The following is a 22,908-nucleotide window of genomic DNA, read 5'->3' as shown; positions in this document are numbered from 1 at the left end:
ATGAGAAATGTATAGATTTCAGAAAAGATACATTTTTGTTTCTCTGACAGTTTGTAGGACAAAGAAGCAGCACACTGTCACAATCAGCAGGGCTGATTGTGTGTAGAGTGAAGGGTGGACCCAAATGCAGACGGAAACAAAAGGCAAAATGCAAGGCTAACAATAAACTAAACTGGGTGAGCTAAATTAACTTAAAAACCTACAACAGGAACATGGACTTGACGCGAGGAGACTTGACGCAACTTCTTGGCTTGCAAACAAAGCAGACGATCTGACAATGACACACTGAAAACACAGGACTTAAATACACAGGAGGTGATTAGGGGAAGTGGGAACACATGGAGGAACAGCTGACTGACATGAACCTAATGACAGGACGGGGGAAGTGAAACTAAATACAATGAACAAAGAACACACGACTCCTTCAAAATAAAACAGGAAACACTGAAACTAGACATGACAACACAAGCTTAACAGACCTAACACGTGATGAACGATACAAGAACTCAAACATAGAAACCAAGGAAACAATAATTAATAACTGCCTTTCCTTAACTAAAGCTAAATAGGAATGACACAAACTAATCACATATCTAAAATGAGACAAATACAAAATGAACTCAGAGCGCTGGGTCAGAGACCCAGCCTGTGACACACACTGAGTTATCGGCCCAGTACGGTGGCCAGCAGGGCCATTCGGATGTACATGCCATTCTCTGCCTGACGGAAATATGCCGCCCTCGGGTCTGTGTCCACCTCCACACTGAGAGAAATAAAGAGAAACAGATCATTAGTCCACTTAATCAACACAATAGCAAATAATGTAAGGTGGGTTAAAATAAAATTCAGTTCAAATTTAAGTTAGTTAAAAGAAATCGTACTGAAATTAGACATTGTACACAAAACGTTACATTTCTGCAGCCCATTTAAGGGCTCAAGCAACATTTAAACAACACAGCTGGAACTGATATTGTTGTCACACATTTGACTGAGCGCGTCTCACCTGATTTCATTGACTCTGGGCAGCGGGTGCATCACCACCATCTTCTGTTTGGCTCCAGTCATGATGTGAGGAGTGAGGACGAACTGACCAAAACACTGAGAGAAACAACAGAGTCACAGTTAAAGATCAAAAATACTCCGGGATCATCCATTCACATGAGACCTGAGCTGATTGGTTCTGTCTGCACCTATGAATGCTTAGCTAAAGGGTTCCACTTCCATATTTCCCCACACGCTTACATCTGTAGAGGGGTGAGGGAACGCCTTCTTTCTCGCATATCTTCTTGTTTTCTTAAGACAATTCTATTTAATAGTTTTGCCTCTAGAAATATTTCATTTGGAAAGAACTTTGTGACGAATAACTGAACAAATCAGCTGCTTTCCACTAAAGATGAACTCCAAATGCAGACAAACCCCAGCTTCACCAGATGGAGTCAGTGGAGTTTGCAGTGCAGAATAGTGGATTAGGGAAAATGTCACCATGAGACCAACTGAACGATATCAAAAACGATTACCGGGCCAGCATGAGGCAGGAAGCACCAGGCCTAACTACAGATGCGCTGTGAGTATATGCAAGTATCTGTGTCACAAAATAAAACCCGTCGGTGAAATGAAACTTACGGCTTTGTACTCCTCCTCAGATGCAAACCTCTCCTTCTGGATCCTCGTCATGTAGAGGACGTCGGTGTCAGGCAGAGCCTCCTCGATGCTGTCAAACTCCTCCTGCAAACAAACATGTTTTTTTAAATTAGCAGTTTTTAGTACATATTTGTGAAAACTCCTCTTTGCTGTGTAACCATGTTTAGTCCTCACCTGTTTGATGCCCTTTGAGGCCACGTAGCTGACGATCTCTGCTGGCATGTGGAGGTTTTTGGGAGCTACGTAACGCAGAGTGATGCGGTACTGGGTCAGCAGTTTGGCGAGGGAATGAACCGTTCGGCCATGTTTCAGATCTCCAACCATCGTTATCTGACAGACGCCACAGTTTTAACATGTTTTCATGTAAAGTTTTATTCTGGCTGAAGATTAAATTAAAAAGGAATCATGTCGCTCACCGTCATGCCGTTGACCGTTCCCAGCTCCTCTCTGATGGTGAAGACGTCCAACAGGGCCTGAGTGGGATGCTCCCCGACACCGTCGCCAGCATTGATCAGCGGCTTACGGCACTGACGGGACGCGCTCTGAGAAGGAGGAGTCACGTGCATAAGATATTAAAAACTCATCTTCAAACTAAACAAGCATCAAAAAACACACAACAGGGTGCTGCTGCAGTTACTTTTATGACCAATTAGTCTTTATTTTCTGTTACGTAAAGAAAACTTTTAATAAAAAAAAGTATCCATCTAAAATCCACCTCTACTGCTCCAGGTGTTGGGTGACGCAGCACGAGGACGTCAGCGTAGCCACTCATGATCTGGACAGAGTCCGCCAGCGATTCTCCCTTCAGCGAGGAGGAAGTGGCCTCGCTGGAATGGACGACGGAGCCGCCCAAACGCTGCATGGCCGCTGCGAAGGAACTGCTGGTGCGAGTGCTGACCTCATAGAATATGGAGGCCATTACTTTACCCTGAACAGGAAGGCATGAGGAATGAGGGATTACTTTAAGGTACCTCATCATTCTATAACTTTGGTCATGTTTGATACGAACATCCACCATTGTAACAGCACATAACTGAAATTAGTGAATAGTGCAGTAACATGAGGCACGTTTAGGAGATACCTTGAGTATTTCCAGGCTTCGTTCCTTCTGAACCATCAAACGTAAAGTGTGAGCAACATTGAACAGGTGTGAGATCTGAAACAAACGAAGGACACAAAAATAAGCTTTTGTTCAGACCCGAGATCTTGTTTCAAACCTGTCAGCATTCCCAGAGTGTGTTTCATCTTCTTCGGCGTACCTGCTCCTTGCTGAACTGTCTGACAGACAAGATGTGCTGTCCCACCAGTGGGTGAAGCAGAGGAGACATCTGCAGGTGTGACACCTGACCAGGAGGCACCTGTCCTGACCCAGACTGTGGGGACAGCAGCCTGGACAGTGGGGGAGGATGGCTGTACCCGTCAACAGCAGCGGCTGGTGGGAGCATGACCATCTCTGTGGGGATAAGAGTCGCAGTGTATCAATGACTGGAACACAGCAAAGGTGTTTCACTGAGAATCAGCAGGAGAACATCAAACAACTTTAATTAAACTTGTTTTTATACGGCAATGAACAGTTTTGACATACTTGATTAATGGACATACCAGCTGAACATGTGAAATGATATGATAACATCTGCTTCATTTTTTAACCCCTCTTTCAACTTATTGATACCTTTTGCCTAAAGAAGGCTTTAAAAATCCCCTGTTAAGGCCAGTGTGGCGAGAATAAGGCACGGCGGGACCACGGAGTATCATTCGGAGCCATCTTTATTTACATCTCACCACAACCCACCCAAACCCCTGAGTCCCCGTGTTTTTAACTAGGCGGGCGTGATTAAGGATGCCGTGCAGGTACGTCCGCCCTCCCTGCACGGCACCGCAGACCACGCCCCACCACAGCCAGGCAGGCTGATAATACACTGGTAGAAACATTGGGAGAAACCCTCGAGGTAAAACAAAAATCTGCTGTTCCAAAGCATTCTGGGAGCTGTAATACCTGGTGGCAGGCCGGGATCAGAGGCACGGTGGATGCGGGGCGGCAGCAGGTAGCGGCTTTCTCCACCAATGCGTCGTGGGCTCGCAGCTCGAGTCCGCACTCCATCCCGGGGTGGAGTTGGACGCCGACGCTCAGGAGTCTGATGGAGCAGAATTAATGTAAACAAAACACATGAAATAATCCCCACATAGAGGAGTTCAAGAAACACTCAAAACAGTTCTAAGTACAGGCTTTAAATGTTTTTGTTTGTAATTAAACTCTGTTAGCTGTACGTTCAAATTCTGTGAACTTTTTAGATGTCATCTACGCTCATAAGAAAGAAGACCGGGGATATAAGCACCGGAAAAGAGCTTCCTCCAAACGGTGGTGTCTAAGACCTCTTTCTTAGAAATAAAGTGAGGAGCTGCTATTCCTCCACATTTCAAAAGGAACAAGTTGATACCTGCTGTTTGCCTCCTACCAGACATTTCAGGCATGGAAGAAACACCAACTTTAATCACTGATCTGAACCTCTCGATTTTGCTTGCTGTGTCTTTTACAGCATTTTAAACTAATTACATCTAAGAAGTTCTTTTATTCAATTTGTTGAATGAAATTCTAGTGTTTTCTTTCAGTTACGTTTACTTAGCATCAACTAGCCGATATCTGCTGCTGTGTGCACGTTCTTCATGGCTATGGCTGCTAAAGAAGTGTGTTAGTGTTGGCAGATAACTTCACTCTCTTCTTAAATCTGGTCAATTTTGGCTCCAAAAATAATCATGGCGGTGGCCAAAACACCAATGTGATGTAATATTATTGTAGAGTCTTTATCTTACAACAGAAAGCATGGAAGGCAGCTGCATTATTACCGCATTCACTTTTATTACCATTGGAGTTTCTTTGACAGGTTCTGGAGGATGGGTGGAAGAAGTGGGCCAAGTCTTCACATCCTCACCGTAACCTGGAGGCACGAGCACCTGAAGGAGACAGGACACGTACTTTATTAGATCAACTACATTTATTCTCTTTGTTTTCTTGTTCAAAAGCAAAATGCACGAATGCTGACCTGGCCGTCGATGTAGGCCACCTCTCCTCGCAGGACCACGCGGCGGACTTTACCTTTCACCTTCATACCTTCGAAAGGAGTCCACTTAGACTTAGTGAACTGCATGGCCTGAGGAATAACCCACTCCTGCTCCAGGTCCACCTGAAAGACACGTAATTGATAAATAATTAGGAACATATTTCATCAGAGTATGGATAGGCTGCTAATTACTGCATCAAAATAATGTCTCCTTAAAATGAATTCCCTTTAATTGTGTTTGTCTGTGTACCTCCACGTAGGTGTTTTCCTGAACGGGCAGGTTGAAGATCCTGCGTGGATTGTCATAAAGACGTCTGGTAATATCATCCAGAGTCAGACGTCCATCACTGACGGCGGTGAGCAGCAGAGGCAGCATTGTTTCCAGACCGGGGTAACCAGGAGGAGGACGCTCACTGTTCTTCTCGTCTACAGAGTGAGGAGCTAGCAAAACAAAACAAAAACCGTACAGTTCAGGAAGGTCGAAGACAAGTCTGTCTGCATGATCGGTGACAGAAAATGAATGCTCTCTGACCGTGGTCTGTAGCAAAGCAGTCGATAATGTCCAGATTTTCCCAGAGTGTCTCCATGTCCTCGCGTGTTCCCAGCATGGGTCGAACCTGCGCTCGACCGTCGCCGATCTGCGCCACATTATCCTCACACAGGAAGAGGTGGTGAGGGGCGACCTCGCATGTGACCTGGATGCCCTTCTGCTTTGCAGCTCGGATTACCAGGATCTGAAAACCATTAAGAAGTATTAAAACTGTAGGAAAGAATCAAAAAAATTAAGATAAGATGCACTTTAACAGCCGAAGCAATCGATGATAAAACAGACTAAAAGTAAAATACCTCAATAATCCACTGAAATAGTTTAAAATAAAGTAAAAGTTGCATAAAATTAACAACAATAAGAAACAGCTCTTTACCTCCTCTTTCTTGGCCACGTGACAGATGTGGACTGGCCGCTGGTACAGCTGGGCCACCATGAGGATCGCCGCCACCGTCTGCTTCTCAGCGTGAGCCACGATGGGCATCTGCTTGGGCCATTTCTCAAAGTGCTTTAAACAGATCCACACGGTTAGGGCTGAAGCATCTCTAATGGCCTTCCAGCAACACTTAAAATCCAGCCTACCTCCATCCACAGGGAGACGTTGTCCATCTTGAGGGTGGAGTATGTGTCATTCAGGTACATCTTCAGACCGGCGGTCTGGCTGGCGATGGGCGGCAGGACAGCAGCGTTGTCCGTGGCAGCGCCCACATACAGGGCGTAGTCGCAGCGGCTGCCTGCTTTGGCTAACTGGTGACACAATATAACAGGAGTCAATGTCATATCGCTTCAAATTTTACTGAATACTGAAGTACTCATTTCTAATCTTGTCCTTTCTGGTCACTGCCAACAAAAATCTTAACATTTCTGCATTAACAGGATCAGCCAACAGATTAAAAAGTGAATACAATTTAAAAACGTGGGTTTACCTTCTGCACCAGAGCCAGATTATTAGCATCAGTGATGGCGGGGGAAGTGTTGGGCATCGCACACACCAGGGTCACTCCTCCTGCCAGAGCAGCTGCTGTGCCTGAGGAGAAGTCCTCCTTATGGGTGGCGCCAGGCTCCCGTAGGTGAACGTGGACATCGATCAGACCTGTGATTCAATCAAAAACCAAAATACTTCACCCGGTATCTTTGTACTAGTTTGTCTGCATAGCTCGACTTCAAATATTTAGAAAAAAACAGTACTATGTGAAAAAGAATTAAAATGAGAAGCTGAACTATTAGTGCAAGTAATTAGTAAAGCTTTTAGTAGGATGAAGTATTTACTGTTTAAAGAACCTCAGTTTTTGAATAACTTTGCTTTAAAGACTCAAGAATTCCTGTTTCAGAAACAAACATCTAAGATGACATTAGTGTTGTTGTTGCCGTTTACGACCACTCACCGGGCAGACGGACGAGTGTCTGGGATGCCATGCTGTCAACATGAGTTTTCACTGGTGGAGTCCTTCCAATCTGACGAAGAGCCTGCAAACGAGTCACCCTTTATTAATCATGTTCCCATAGAACCACATCACACAAACATCCTAACAAAACAAAAAACAAACAACAAAAAAAAAAAACAGATCGCGTACCTGAACAAAGAGCTTGGTGCACTTGATATCGATGATGAGCGGGACAGAGTAGTCGATAGCCATACGCCTGGTCCTGTAGCCTTTGGTGACAAAGGAGGAGAGCCTTCGACCTCCACTGTTCCTCATGGAGAGGTTAATGACAAGGTCGAAGTGGTTCTCCTCCAGGTAGTTCATGATGCTGCGCTGCTTCTCTTTGGTGGCACATTCATCACTGTCGTACTCCTCAAACGGCCAATCGATTGCAGTCACCTGTACAAGGAGACAAAACAAACTTAAAGTTTCTATCCTGATTTCATCCTGTCATAGATTAATAACACTATATTTTAAGTATTAAAGTACTTAAGTGAATGCCACAATTATGAACAATGACATTTCTAAATACATTTCTGCTGTTTTTCAAAAGCTCTAGCAAAATAAAACATTTTTACAGCTACATTGTATCCATGTATAAGTGCTGCTCATCTGGAATCTTTGGTTTAATGTGCAATTCAAGAGGAATGATAAAGATGTAAAGGGTTACCAGGATTAAAGCATTTAAAAACAAATACATATAAACACGACCATATTCATGAGTCACTCACAGATGTGCCACTGCAAAATAAGTCGATTTTGATTTAAATAAAGTTTGTTACTCCAAAAAAACGAAGCCTGTGTTAAAAGAATTACCTTGACTCCATGCTCTGTGTAGAAGTCAGCCGTGCCCATGCTGGCATACAGGTCATATCCCAAAGACTCCAGGGCCTGCACGGTGGGCAGCAGCTCACTCTTGTTCTGCAAACACAAGTCAATGCAAATAGTTTGGATAAACAATAAAATCATAACATCAGTGCTGAAAGCTGGAAAAATCTATTTCGTTTACTATGCTTCACACAACCGGAACACTCTGCAGCTGCTCCTTAAAATCAGATCACTCTTAAACTTCTTAAATCTATTGTGGTAGACAGACAGTTTCAGTTTCAGCTCATCTTATCTGACATCGATGGCCTTTTCATACAGTTCCATTTGCTGTTTTTTTAACCCAGCATTCATATCTTTAGACTTCCCTGAACCACGGTCACCCCTTATAGTTTTTATATATTCAGGCAAACAGATCATAATATTTCAACGCCGCAGAAAAAAAATGTGGTTCGATGATTTTTATTCCATTTGTGTTGCTGAGATAGTTTTGATCGAGTTTAACTACATCTGGTCTCATGGTGATAATATTTACAGTTATCAGCTGTTGGTGGAATCATCAACAGCTGCTGCAAAAACAAATAATCAAGGTTTGTTGCTTTTCTCGTTAGAAAAGTAGCAGATGCATAAAATCTGTTGTTTATTCCCATGTGACTGATCAGCCACAAAAACATCTGCACCTTTAATGTGCCACTAAAATGCATCATTCGTACTTCCAGCTGCATCACTTGTGAGCTGAACTCACTGTTCACATCTGGATCCCTATCTGTTGTGTTTTTGTCAGTCGAAACCTTTAAGTACCTTATAGCTGCCGATGGAGAGCAGGATGTTCTTCTTGGGGATCTTGAAGCCTGTGGAGAGCATGGCTTTGAGGTAAGCCTCGTACCGGTTCTCCCCAAAACAAGCTACTTCTCCAGTGCTGGTCATCTCCACCCCGAGCACCACATCAGCTCCGGCCAGCCGAGAGAAAGAAAACTGAGGGACCTGGAGGACATTGAAGCAATCCGTGATGCTCAGTCAGATGAGAAGACAAAAGTGATTTAACATGAAGGGAAATATTTATGATTGCTTCCACACTGCTTACCTTGACTCCCACAATCCCTTTCCCTTTCATCAGGCCCACTGGCTCCACGTCCTCCCCCATAATGTACTGGGTAGCCAGAGCCACCAAGTCCACTCCCAGCGTCTTGGACACAAAGGGGAAGGAGCGAGAAACTCGGACGTTGCACTCGATCACTTTGAGCTGGTCATCCTGAGAGAAAAAACACAGCGGTGAATGAATGCTCTGACCAGTGTTGATAGAAGACATAACTGTCCTTTGCATTATTGACACAGCTTAATTTTCACAACTTAATGAGGACTTTCAGGGTCTGTACTTTACAATGTAAACACCTTAAAGTAACGGACAAACAATGCCATCTGTGGTGGCTGTAAACGGGAAGAAACATATCTGTCGCTTGTTTTCCCAAATCTACAGCAAAAGCATCACATTTACTTTTATTTTTCATGGAGGTAACTTGTTAGTTTGCTTGCTCTGCATGAAGATGACATAACTCTTATATGAACGACTGGCACCAAGCTCAGCTTCTCTCAAAAACTAACACTGCATTAATCTTTGCTTTCCTGGTGTCCTTGGTACTCGCTCTAACGCAGCGGTCCCCAACCCCCGGGCCTCGGACCGGTACGCGAGTCGTTTGGTACTGGGCCGCGAGAGTTGAGGCTCAGGTGTGAAATGTATAGTTTTCAGGGTTTTTAATCAGTTTTCAGCGTTATTTTGTTATCGTTTTTATCGTTAACTCTGTTTTCCTGGATCTTTTCATGTGTGTTATGAATAAATCTTTTTTTGGTACCGGTACTAGTTTTATTTTGTTGTATTTATCTGTGACACCTTAAAGGCCGGTCCGTGAAAATATTGTCGGTCATATTGCGTGGCGCAAAAAAGGTTGGGGACCGCTGCTCTGACGCATAGTTTGTTTTTTTAAATGACCCCAGCTGCCTTTTAAAAGCTTCAGGAGCACAACAATGAGGTCACCTGAAAAAAAATCCATGTAGCACTTGTATATTTCTGTTACACCAGAAAATAACCCCCAAACATTTCTATGTTTTTATTAAGTACACGCAATATTTTCACTCTCACATTTTACTCTGTACTGGAAGACTTGTTCATTTTCAAGATTCATTCATCCATCCATTTTCTTCCACTTTATCCGGAGCCGGGTCGCGGGGGCAGCAGCCCAAGCAGAGAAGCCCAGACCTCTCTCTCCCCAGCCACCTCCTCCAGCTTATCCGGGGGAACACCAAGGCGTTCCCAGGCCAGCCGAGAGATATAATCTCTCCAGCGTGTCCTGGGTCTGCCCGGAAAACCTCGCCCAGGAGGTATCCAGGGGGCATCCTTGTCAGTTGCCCGAACCACCTCATCTGGCTCCTTTCGATGTGGAGGAGCAGCAGCTCTTCAAGATTCTCTCAAATAATTTTTCACCATATAAACTAAGGTTTTTTTATTTAGGCGTCATAGTTCTGAAGAGAGATATGTGTTTTTTAATAGGTGGACATTTCTGCCAGCAGGTTGGGGATTAAAAAGGTCGATCATGCTTGGCTAATTTGAGCAACTGTGCCAACTTTACAAAACTATACGTTTTTATACCACAACTCCCCGTTCAGCCTTAAATGCCAGAAGAAGAAGACTAGTCTCCCTAAATCTGACTCTGTTTATTACCGGAATCTGGAAAATACTGTAAGAAAGCTACATAAAGTATCAGCATTGAGTAACAATTTAAATTCACGTCCTCAGCAACAGCATTTAACAGTATTTCCATGTACTTCTTACCTTTGCAATTAACTGCAGGTTAAACGGCCCGGTGACTTGCAGCTCCTGACCGATGGCGTGAACGATCTGCATGATCCTCTCTATGGTTTTCTGATTGAGGTCCTGAGGCGGTGTCACCAAGGTGGCGTCACCAGAGTGAACTCCAGCGTTCTCCACGTGTTCAGAAATCGCAATGCCCATCACTACACCGTCACATGCGACAGCGTCCACGTCTATCTCCTGCGAAATTTATAAACAGTACAGCCTCAACTCAACTTGATAATAATCAATAATTCTGCTGTAATTATCGGGTCTTTAACTACCTTAGCCTCCTGAATGAATTTAGAGATGACCACAGGGTGTTCCTTGGACACTGCTACAGCGTTACTCAGGTATTTCTCGAGGTCGCTGTCACTGTAGGCGACGTTCATGGCCGCTCCGCTCAGAACATACGAGGGGCGAACGAGGCAGGGATAACCGACCGTCTCGCAAAACTTCACAGCAGACTAGAGCAAAGAAGAAACGTAAACGTCATCGAAGCTGGCTTTGCAACTATTTTTCTTAGTGTTGTATGTACAATAGTAAATAACAGTAAATATAATTTACTAGCATATTAAGGCAACATTTGAGGGTTAAACATCTTTAACTTTACAGACCGAGACATCGGTGACATAAAACGAGCTCATCGTCAGTCTGCTGTACCTCAGTGTCTGAGAGCTCCTTCCACTGCGGCTGGCTGATGCCGATGGTGTCCAGCATTCGGGAGAACTTGAACCGGTTCTCAGCGCTGTCGATGAACTCGGGCGAAGTCCCCAAGATGTGGCACTGCTGGCGGTGCAACGACATGGCAATGTTGTTGGGAAGCTGGCCTCCCATAGACAGGATCACTCCCTCTGGGTTTTCCCTTTCATAGATGTCCATCACCACCTGAAAGATGCATAGAAATACTCATCTCTAACTACGAAACACTGCAGATTAATACGTGTACAAGGAAATTAATAACAGTGTTAGAAAGTTTGAGGGGATGACTTGCAACAAAGAGCCCAGAGGCTACTTTCACCCAAAATGTGAGACTTGAATCAAGTCACATTCACCACAATCACACTTTCCCGTATCAGCTAAAACTTACCTCAAAGGAGATCTCATCGAAGTAGAGGCGGTCGCACATGTCGTAGTCTGTGCTGACTGTCTCGGGGTTGTAGTTCACCATGATGGTCTTATAGCCCATCTGCAAATGGTTTGATGCTTATTTCGTAACATTTGGATTACTGGCTCTGGGGTGTAATAATACGTGTAATAATCAACACAATAAATGACAAAAAAAGATCTAAATTTGTATGTTTTTTCATAAATAAGTAAATTAATCCTCTCAAGCTAAAGAAAAAAATAGTCTAGTAAAGGAAATAAAGAGATGAACTGAACATGGAGGCGGTTCTTCCTGCTCCCTGGATTCAATTTCAGTGAGGTAAAAGACTAACTCAGTCATAAAGAGAGCATCCGGTATTAAAGTCTCACGTAGGCCTTACCTTCCTGAGCTCGGTGATGCACCCAACAGCGCACCAATCAAACTCCACGCTGCTGCCGATGCGGTACACGCCCGAGCCGATCACCATGACGTGCTGATCGTTGAAGCTCAGGTCGTCCTCTGTGCCGTGGTAGGTCAGGTACAGGTAGTTTGTGTAAGCCGGCCATTCAGCCGCCACTGTGTCAATCTGCTTCACCACTGGCAGGATGGACCAATCGTGACGCAGCTTTCTGACGGCCAGCTCTGTGCTGTTAGAGGGAAACGTGGATTCAGTGATAGAGGACAAACCAAGGAAGTTTGGATTCTTTAATAGCACTTTATCTAAAATAACATTTCATGCTGATAATACCCTAATCACAGAGAAAGTTACCATTAAGTTAAACTAAGACAGTGATTATTTCCTTTCCTACCCACCTCTGTACAGCCAGTGCTATCTGCTTGTCTGAGAAGCCCAGCTGCTTGGCCTTAAGCATCACCTCTGGAGGCATGGAGCTCTCATCCTGGACGGAAGGAAATTAATCCAGCATCTTAATCCATTTCGAACAGCTCTTAGTTTTTTCACGTTATGTCTTATCGGCCTTACCTGATTGTAGGTCTCCAGCAGCAGCTCGTGGTCGGCGATGTTTTTCATCTTGTGCAGGAACCAGCGGTCGATTTTGGTCAGCTCATACAGCTTTTCCACAGTGTAGCCAGCTTTGAATGCTGCCGCCAGCACAAAGATACGCTTATCTGTAGGAGTCTGCAACTCCTGGTAAGCAGAGGGAGCACAACATACTAACTGTGAAGTAAAGTGCTGCTAGTTATTTGCCAGCCATGAGCATCAGCACAGACATTTGGGCTTATTTTCTCAAAATAAATAAATAAAAATAAATCAGCCACACACATAGTAGCAGAACATGATTAACAGCATGCAATGAAACATTCCTCAAAAAACCCAGAAGCAGGAAGCATTACAGTAGTAGATCGCTCAGGGGAGATCTGGCACCATCTACTGGTCCCGTTAAGACAGAACAATACAGTTTTGACCTTTTAAAATGTCCTTATCACAATCATTTATAGGGTCACCATCCTAATAGAGGCGTAGTAAAACAGATCAACATGCTTTAATGTGCAGCACCATCACTCATCCTTAAAAGTCGATGGCATTGCATAGCAAAAGCACTAATGTTGTGTTCTGACCAAATATGAAGCAAATCATTGCATGTTTGGCTGAAAATGGTTAAAAATCTTTCAACCTGGGATAAAGTATTTGCTGACACTGTGCACTGAACAGGTCGTGCAGCAGCAAGGCATTTTTTAACCAGTACAACCATTTAACCTGGACTTCAGCTATGGGAGGTTACCTTTTCAGAGACAGGCTTGATGGTGTGGTCAAAGCCAACACAGTTCTCATCCACCATCCTCAGAGCTTTCTGGAAGGCTTCCTCAAAGCTACGACCAATAGCCATCACCTCCCCTGTCGAGGAAAAGGTTCAAGCACTGAGCACAATATCCATAATAAGCACCTGACTTACTGGCTTCTCTGCCCGCACTGGTAAAGGTTAACTTTATAATCAAACTGTGAAATAAAGCAGTAGAGTAAAACTTTAATGCCCTCATGGAGAAATCTGCTGTGATAGCAGTGCAGAAAAAATGAATAAATAAGAATAAAAAAAAGAAAAAACATAGTAGGTGCAAAAAATGACCATGTGAATTTATTGTTAGCTTTACTGAGACCAAACTAAGTATTTTTAAAATGTTCTGGAATACTAACAGTACTAAATCTACTACCTATTTACAATTTGTTACAACATATTTTTGTTCCAAGCTCGCTTTTGCCTCTTACCAACACTCTTCATGGAGCTGCCTATCTTGGTGGAAACCCTGAGGAACTTGCTGAGATCCCAGCGAGGCACCTTCACCACACAGTAATCCAAACTCGGCTCAAAGTTTGCCGTCGTTGAGTTTGTCACTGAGTTTCTGGACAAAAATACAGACGCAGTGCAAATATTTTTCATTGGTGAATCACTTAATTTAAAGGCGCTTTACAGTTAAGACATTTATGCCAAAAAATAAAAAAACTACAATGCTTATGCTGCAACTGCTCAAAGCAGCTTTGTCAAAACAATAACTTCAAATTAACCAAACTGCCAGCTGTGCAGGTGATGAATATCATCTTGTTTCCAAATTTCTTTGCTGATGAAAAATTGTGAGCACGTTTATACTAAAAAAAATGATTGAATTTCAATGATCAGATGTCTTTAAGTGTAATGATTGACTAGCTACATGTTTCCTGGGTCTGTGTGACACTGTGGGGTCCACATGCAGTGAAGGCAGAGAGTCTGTGCTGCCTTACTTTACAGGCATCTATGCATCACAATTATTTTTTGGTCGTTTAATATACAAAAATTGATTTTAAGCTTGAATACTTTAAACCCCACTTTTAAAAAATGTTCAGTTTGGCAGAATACTGGAACGTCTTTGTTGGATGTCATCATTCTGTAAAAGCAGCGATGCCCCTGTTAGTTCATTATCCGCCGTTCTTAAGCTGAGAGACGTACTTGAGCTGTGGCAGCGGGATCCCCAGACCAAGTTTAGCTGCTACGTAGGCCAAAGGATAACCAGTCGCTTTACTGGCCAGAGCAGAGCTCCGTGACAGGCGGGCATTCACCTCAATGATGTAGTACTGCAACACATTATACATAGAAGATACAATTCAATCACAGACATTACGGGAATTAGACCAGGAGCAGGAATACCAGCTCCCCATGCACACAAGACCTGTTTAAAGGCCTGTTCTGATACATAAAGCCTATTCATACAAATCTATTCCTGGTTTGTATGAAATGAACTTGGTCACATTGATACCTAAAACAATTTTCTTTTAAAACTTATTGAACATAGCAAAGGCTTTTTACAACCTTGTTATGGAGCCAAAACAGTAAATGTAAGCCGTTGACATACCTGGCTGTTACATTATCTGCAGATCCAGCCGCACACTCTGTACATCCTATAGCCATATAAACTGTATATACTTCAAGTCATGTTACCACCCATGCTTATTTCAATATACCTACACTTTCTGTACTATTCATTACAGCATGTCACTGGCTTTAAAATAAGGAAATGCAAAACAGATCCACTTTATAGGTGAACACAGTCCTATTTGTGCTTTTCATCACCCAGGTCTTCACATATATGCTTACCTGTTCAGATTCGGGGTTAAGAGCGTACTGGATGTTACACTCTCCCACGATGCCGAGATGTCTGATGACTTTAATGGCCGTGTTTCTCAGCATGTTGTACTCGCGGTCATTAAGCGTCTGACTGGGAGCCACTACAATGGATTCCCCAGTGTGGATACCCAGTGGGTCGATGTTCTCCATATTACACACCTAAACAAGAGGAAACAACAGCCACTTTAAATCGCCCTCAGTTTTTTTTTAGTGAGTATAAACCGTTTGTTCTCTGGTCTCCTTTTACTCACAGTCACACAGTTGTCATAGGCGTCCCGGACCACCTCGTACTCGATCTCCTTCCAGCCTTTCAGGGATTTATCCACCAGCACCTGAGAGGTGTGAGCGAATGCTGCCGTTACCAGAGAGGTCAGCTCCTCTCTGTTGTTGGCAAAACCGGAGCCGAGGCCTCCGAGAGCGAACGCTGAACGAACCAAGACGGGGTAGCCAAGACGCTCAGCAGCTGCCACCGCCTACAGCAGAGTTAATCAGATAAATTTAGACTTCACTGGGGCAAAAAAACAATCCAGAAGCTATTAATTTATAAGCGAACACATCTCAGGGGGGCAGGGATAGCTCAGTAGGTAAAGTGGTCGCCCCATGATCGGAAGGTCGGCGGTTCGAATCCACTTAACGGCTACCCTGAGGTACCCCTGAGCAAGGTACCGTCCCTACACACTGCTCCCCGGGCGCCTGCTTAGTGGGCTGCCCACTGCTTCACTGAGTGAATGGGTCAAATGCAGAGAAAAACAAGTAATTTCCCCATGGGGATCAATAAAGTATCCATTATTATTATTATTACGTCTCCTCACCTGTTCCACCGACAGAGCTGCTTCACTGGGAGCTACATGCTCATTGATCTCTTCCATTTTCTCCACAAAGATTTTTCTGTCTTCGGTCATCTCAATGGAGGAAACAGGAGTTCCCAGAACCTGCACTTTATATTTCTCCAGAACGCCCAGCTTGGTCAGCTCTACACCGCAGTTCAGAGCAGTCTGACCTCCAAAAGTCAGCAGGACGCCGTCCGGGCGCTCATTTTTTATCACCTGTAACAACAAGATGTAATGACACGAAGCACTCACAACACATGAAAATGAGACAAACAGCTCTGTGGATTTCACACTGGGAATTTCATCCCGTCCAAGACATTTGGAAGTCTGCAACTGAACTAAAAGCAGCTTAAGTGATCTTTGATTTTTTACTGTAAAAGCCTTTTAGCCTCTTCGTTTCCACTCTATACTGCCATATGATGGATGCAGGTAGAAAGCTGAGCAGGGATTTTTATATCTTTGAGCCAGCACATTTTTACAGAAACGTATTATGAACACTGAAATTTAAAAAGAAAAATAATAACATAAACTACATTAAATAAACCTGGGCAAAGACGGTAAAAATCTGAGGGAATATTTGTCCTCAAACTTGTTTCTTTTCATTATCATTATTAATCCGCACTCTTATTTTTCCTCTCTTACTAATTACTGGCTGTTGTCTCTATATTGCATCTATATAAAAACCAGAGTGGAGCAACGAGCTCTCTTTAGTCCACCAGCACCACCCTTTATCTTACATGATGACTTCCATGGAGCCGCGGATTTAAGGGCTGTAACACAAAGCTCATGTTTTGCCTTTGCTTTTAAACACTTGTGCTGCATTCAAGTGTTCAACCAAACAAAGTGATGGACCACGTAAAAGTGTATCTTATCCACAGTAAAGAAATAAAAATAAAGGTTGTCCTAGAACCCACTGTCCCAATTCCTACAATACAGACACAAAAGAAGACTGAACTACCTTCAACAGTCACCAAAGCTACAAACACACCTGTACAGAACTGCTCTGTGTTCTTTGGTGGGCTGTGATTATGTGAGACCCCTCAGTCTTTTAGACAAACACAATCTGGGGTCAATACTGACTGATCCGAAAAAACAAACAAACAAAAAACAGTTGACCTACAAATTTCACTGTGTCCACAGTTTCTCTTCTTTCATCAGTCACAGAGTTGCAACAGAGAGAATCCATACCTGAGTGACGTACTCTGCTGTAATCGGCAGAAAGTAGACTTTGTCAGCCAGATCTTTGGAGGTCTGGACAGTGGCAATGTTGGGATTGATCAACACAGTCTGGATATTCTCTTCCTTCAGAGCCTTAATAGCCTGGAAAACAGAGCAGAGTAACATCAGGAGGCACAGAAAAAAGTCCTCTGCGTTCAAGTGTTCTTCTTTAAATCCTGAATTAACCCTCCGCTTTACACACAGCCCAAAATAAGACCAAATAGCTCCTGTTTCACAGACCTGCGAGCCGGAGTAATCAAACTCTCCAGCTTGGCCGATGGACAGTCCACCTGAGCCTAGGATGAGGACTTTTTTGGATCTGACATGCCCTTCAGCCTTTGGGGAACCAGTGAAAGTGAGGTGGTCCATCAGACGCTGCTTCACTGGAAAAATATCACACAAATTGCTACTTATTAGTTGTTACACAAGCCAGACTTACAAGGGTTTCTCTTCTTCACAGGCATAGTTACATTACTACTATTAAATACCAATTACTACTGAAAACTACAAAAGTACTTTAGACATAAATTAATATGCACCACAACATTTAAGATGATAAAAAATGAAAGTTAAATTGGAATACCAGATTTTCCAGTGTTGCCCTCTTTATGGTCTTTCACCGTTTCAATGAAGACATCAAACAGGCCGACCAGATCTGTAGGACCAGCCATGTGCTCTGGGTGGAACTGAACACTGGATGAAAGGGACCACAAATGATTTAATTGGGTTTTTTCCGGCCAGTACAGAGGCACTTAAGGCACCAGAACCAGTCACTTCTGGAGTGAATCACCACTGGACTCCATCTTTCACAGACTGTTACCTGAACAGAGGCTTTGTGTTGTGTACGATGCCCTCGTTGGTGTGGTCGTTAGCATTTGTGAAGAGCACGTCCCAGTCTTTGGGCAAAGTGTCAGGGTCGACAGCGAAGCCGTGATTCTGACTGGTGATGAAGCAGCGCTCTGTCCCATTATGGATGCACGGTTGGTTGTGTCCACGGTTACCGTACCTGAGAAACAAGAGGAAATAACACACTAATTAAAAGATGGATAAAAGACATTTCCCACGGTTAACAAAATCTATAATTATACATTTAGCTTAACCAAGGTGCCCTCTAATGAGGCATTATTATAGCAGAAGCTTTAATTAACTTGGCCTTTAGATTGTTCATCCAGGTACAGACAAAGCACATTTTAGGACGACTTGTTTGACACTTGTAGTCTTTCAGAAAGAATCTCCACAAACAACCTGTAATCTGTCTGATGGGATGCCAGCCACATTCCAGCAGGACACATGCTGCCCACTCCGACCTTCAGACTCTGCCGATGGCAGCTTTATCAGGCTGAGTCTCCCATAATAGATATGGCTACAGAATTTGGCAGACGTGTTTATTCAGCCTTTTTCATAACAACGACGCTCAATCCAACCCTCTAGTGATCATAAGGGAGACGCCAGAGTGCTGAGAACAGCAAAAATCTGCATTTCACAAAGAAAGTGAGAGCGTGAAAACCTGTGTATCTAGAGAGAGTAGAGGGTGCCCTCAGTCACCCGAGGGCTCAGCAAAAGACAGACGTCAGTGAACGCATCACTACAGATTCACTCAACTTTTTACAGCTCAACCTTTAAAAGGTGCGTTCAGGCTGGCTAATGTGTGTTGCGTAATCTTAGTTTGAAGGCAATATTAATACTTGCTTGAGTCATGCAATGACTGGAATGTCAGCGACAGGAACACAATGATCCTGCCAGGAAGGCTTGCAAAATATGAGGACGTCCTATTTCACAACTGTAAGACAAGTCCACATCTACACTAGAACATACAGTGAGTTCTTCATTCACATGTGCTCACCCTTTCCACCAAAGGTCATGAAATTCAGCTTCTGACCAGCTGTTCTCACAACAGTGCAGCTGTGGGGCCGGAGTAAAAAGATGGAGCAAAGGTAACTTAAACAAATTTAAATAAAATGTTTTCACACCATCCACCTTCACAAAAATTTCACTCTGGATCTTTTTTTGTTGTTGCTCATGAAGGATATTTTTTTCTTGTGCTTTTAAATCACTTGCTGTTTAGTCCAGCTCCAGCTAACAACACCAGAGCAAGCACTGGCTAACAAGCCTGCGGAAGGGTTTCGAATTTATTACAAAGAGAAAGAGGTGTGTTAAATTGAAGAAATTAGTAATCATGTTAAGTTTACAGGACTGAAAATAATTGAATACATTTTTCTTATAATGGAGCACCATTACTTTTTGATAGTAAACGTTGGTAAAAGTTTAAAATCACTTAAGAATCAAAGTTTAACAATTTATCTTTCAGGTTACGGAGGTGTTGAGTTTGAGGTACTCACTTCATCTTGTAGGTCTTGGCTCCAATGACCAGAGAGAGCAGCTGGTGTCCGAGACAGATGCCAAAAACTGGCTTTGGTTGGTCCACAGAGATCACCTTCCTCACGTTGTTGATGGTGGCCTGACAGAGCTGGGGATCCCCGGGACCATTACTGACGAACAAACCATCAAAATCTGGAAAAAGATGAGAAACAATTATTTATGTAACCACTGATAAAAGTGGTACGAGTTCCCCTGAAGAAAAATCCCCGACATAGCGCGTGTTCCTGACCGGCGGTGTCCAGCGGGTGGTCCCAGGGTACGACAGTAACACGGGCTCCTCTCTGAGCCAGGCAGCGGATCTGGTTGTACTTGATGCCACAGTCCACCACTGTGATACGAAAGCTGCCGCTATGATTGAACACTTTTGGCTCCTGGAGACAACCAAACAGAGAAACATCTAAATATCTGACAGGCACAAAACAAGCAGCAAGCTACCTGCTAAACAATATGTTTTGAGACAACTACAGACAAAAGCTTTTTATTTAGTTTAAAACCTCTTACTTGAGCTGAAGTGTGAGCGCTAAACTTTTCCTATGTTTTAGAGCTTTAAAAAAAACCTTCACAAAATTAGATCCACAGATCAAATCTCCAAGTTTCTAGTTTATCAGTAACATAAATAACGCCCTCCATTAGCACTCGAGAGCTGGCAGAGCTTCGATGGGACTGTAACAAAACTCCTGGTGGGTTACCTTCATGGAGACCTCTCGGACCAGGTTCCTCTTGTCGGGATTATCGAAGGGAATACTTTCCTCAGGAGTCCCGTCCACTATCAGCTTCCCCAACATGGTCCCCTTCTCTCGGATCTTTTTGGTCAAGCAGCGGGTGTCAACACCTGAAGAAAATGGAAACAGTTTGTAGCATTAAATTGAAAAGCTTGCATCTGATTATTTTATGCATTAATATATATTACAGATGCTGAGCAGTTTTCCAATTAAATTACGCCCATTTTTATTCTGGGTTTCTGACCTTGTAATCCAGGAATGCCTTGCTCTTTGAGCCACTGGTCCAGTGACTTGGCTGAACTCCAGTGACTGGGACTTTCAGACAGTTCTCCAATAATCAAAGCAGCAGCGTGGATCTTGTATGACTCAAACCACTGAACAAGACAACAACAGATGAGACAGTGTGTTTTATCAGAGTTAAGACTTCTTTCATTCAGATAAAACCGTCCCACAGAAGAAAAGAAGAAAAATCCTGACTCGCTTTTCCACTTTAAATATGTTAATAAGTTTGCAAATTAATTTTCACCTGGAGTTTAAATAACCGCTTACCTTGCTCAGCCCGAACTCTCCCTCTTCATCCATTGGCACACCATAGTTGCCAACCAGAGGGTAAGTGAGGGTCAGCAGCTGGCAGCGGTAGGATGGATCAGTAAGAGCCTCGGGGTATCCCACCATCCCCGTCTGAAACACTAAACACACAAAACATTCTTGAGTACATCATATCAACTACAAGAGCTTAAATCTGCCAGACAGTTAATAATAATTAGGTTTTTTCTTTAGAGTCAGAGAATACTAGCAAACTGAGTTCTTTTCTTTTTAATGCACACTGATGCACTTTCAATAACAATGAAACTCTTATGGTTTAGGACTTGGATGACTTTTTATCTCATAATTATGATTCTCTCATATTTAGTACAATTATATCTTTGTATCTCAAGTGTTGTATCTCATGAGACGATATCCAATTTTTTTCTTGTAGTTCATAATAAACAGTCTCATTATTAAGACATCCCATATTACCTGATATTAAAATTATTTCAGTCGTTGCTGTTGGAAAATACAGATAAATGTGGAGTCTCTTGTAGTCTGAGTGATCACTCAGACTAGAAAGTGCATTAATTACCAGTATTTCCCATTTGATTAAATGAACTCATGCGGCATCTTTAACTGTCTACATATGATGACTGTTTATTGAGAACGAAATGTGTTTTTCGATCTCTATAGTCGATTATTTTATTGTGTTCTACCTACTTGTGTTTCTGTAATAAACGTTTGAAGGGATTATAACACCTGGCTGGAATACAGTCGCATTCCACCCGGGTATACGTCCTCCATCCAGCATACGCTTACATTTTTATTTATCATTTTAACGTTGCGTGACTCATCTCTGCAGTCACGCATACTGAATGTCAAAATCTGACCTGATCCAAAATCACTATTATCTTATCTTTAATTCGGCATGCTTATTACGACACAGCAAGCAGTTTCCTAGTCACATCTGCCTGCCAAAATACACACAGGTGGGCGCTGAAGGTAGAGGTGGGCGCATGGCTGTGATGGCGTCACTAAATTCCACTCTTTTTCAATGGAGTTTGGCACTGGGGGGGAAACGTTAGGAGGATTTGGCGCTTTACAACTCTGAACCATGAGCGTCTTGGAACAAAGGGGCAAACCACACCACACATCCAGATTACACAATGTACCAAAGCAAATGTTTAACCCATGCTGAGTTATATTATACACAGGTGGATTATGCACAATAATAAACTGAGAGTCTGAGGTAAATTAAAACAGTATAAAACACGTACCAACTTCTCCGGATACCGACACGCTTGCACCAAATTGGCGGCCTTTGAACGTCGTCCCGTCCTCCAGGATCAGGGTTGCCATATTTGCCATTTTTTTGTAGTGATTACAGCTGAAGCTAACTGCAGATACCGATAACTGAAGGATTTGTGACGAGTCCCAGTTTCCACGTGAACGTTCTGCCGCGCGGAAGCAAGAGATGTAGATGAGACTGAGTCACAAAATACTTCAAAAAACACCAATAAACATGAGATCTGGTGGCCAAAAACAAACCTTTGAATGTTGAAACGAATCCAATTTCAATCCGGGAGAAGCAAAACAAAGAAAATATGTTTAGGTTGACAGTTTAGAGTTTGTTCGGACGGGACGATGAGACCAATGTGTTCCACACGCGCCGCCAGCAGCGTGGAAGTCGGGCAGCAGGCCGCGACGGTAAGTTTGACGAACTGAGGCTTCACGTTTCCGCTAGGGATTTTCAACATAAAATACAAGCGTTACAACGAGATTCGGAAATTTTTTATGGTTCAAAAACAGATGTCATGAGTCCAGCTGAAGCCAGATGTGTCTACAGAAAAAGGTTTTTTTTAAATCATATTTGGTATTAAAATAAATAAATAAAAAAATGTAGAAATAGACTTTTCCATAGGAATATAAAAGCAAATTTTAGCTAAATAGCTAAATGTCAGGTTAGGAAAATTACATTAAAATAACATCTTGATGCATTCTCAATCATCCAGGAAAGTAAATCTTCAAAAGTTGATTCTGTTCATCTGGACGTAGCGTTTTGTGGGAGAAACGTTTCGTCACTCATCCAAGTGACTTCTTCAGTCTCAGCTGACTGCAGGTTTCCCCAAATCTTATAAACAGTAAATTTGTATAATGACTGAAACAGTCACAGAAGCGTCCGTAAG

At 43.0% G+C, this 22,908-nt stretch overlaps 1 protein-coding gene across 2 annotated transcripts; it reads right to left on the bottom strand.

The window, feature by feature from the left end:
• Positions 1–362: 362 nt before the first annotated feature.
• On the bottom strand, positions 363–22,422 carry LOC146652605 (multifunctional protein CAD-like). 2 transcript variants are annotated; one of them, XM_085383397.1, is made up of 45 exons: positions 22,271–22,422; positions 22,000–22,176; positions 20,741–20,880; positions 20,436–20,565; positions 20,159–20,301; positions 19,699–19,840; positions 19,430–19,601; positions 17,911–18,096; positions 17,674–17,783; positions 17,331–17,473; positions 17,061–17,192; positions 15,855–16,088; positions 15,294–15,515; positions 15,013–15,201; positions 14,368–14,492; positions 13,653–13,786; positions 13,171–13,283; positions 12,411–12,575; positions 12,242–12,327; positions 11,829–12,075; positions 11,432–11,530; positions 11,005–11,229; positions 10,626–10,808; positions 10,324–10,542; positions 8,581–8,748; positions 8,298–8,480; positions 7,488–7,592; positions 6,822–7,070; positions 6,633–6,714; positions 6,174–6,340; positions 5,830–5,994; positions 5,624–5,755; positions 5,233–5,434; positions 4,951–5,141; positions 4,683–4,823; positions 4,504–4,593; positions 3,638–3,776; positions 2,901–3,094; positions 2,723–2,797; positions 2,357–2,569; positions 2,058–2,183; positions 1,816–1,971; positions 1,624–1,725; positions 1,004–1,098; positions 363–763 (listed from the first exon to the last, which is right to left on the bottom strand). In XM_085383397.1, the coding sequence occupies exons 2-45, from the start codon at positions 22,088–22,090 to the stop codon at positions 664–666; spliced, it is 6,705 nt and encodes a 2,234-aa protein (XP_085239523.1). In that variant the 5' UTR covers positions 22,091–22,176; positions 22,271–22,422; the 3' UTR covers positions 363–663. The 2 variants fall into 2 exon arrangements, with proteins under 2 accessions (XP_085239523.1, XP_085239525.1); XM_085383399.1 differs by lacking the exon at positions 11,432–11,530.
• Between the last annotated feature and the right edge of the window lie 486 nt (positions 22,423–22,908).

The sequence above is a fragment of the Rhamphochromis longiceps genome, linkage group LG15 (genome assembly GCF_057381845.1).
Source record: "Rhamphochromis longiceps isolate RC_006_pf linkage group LG15, R_longiceps_female_GT1.1, whole genome shotgun sequence".
Lineage (NCBI taxonomy): Eukaryota > Metazoa > Chordata > Actinopteri > Cichliformes > Cichlidae > Rhamphochromis > Rhamphochromis longiceps.
The sequence above is the reverse complement of the archived record's forward strand: the minus strand, read 5'-3'. Positions and strand labels throughout refer to the sequence as shown.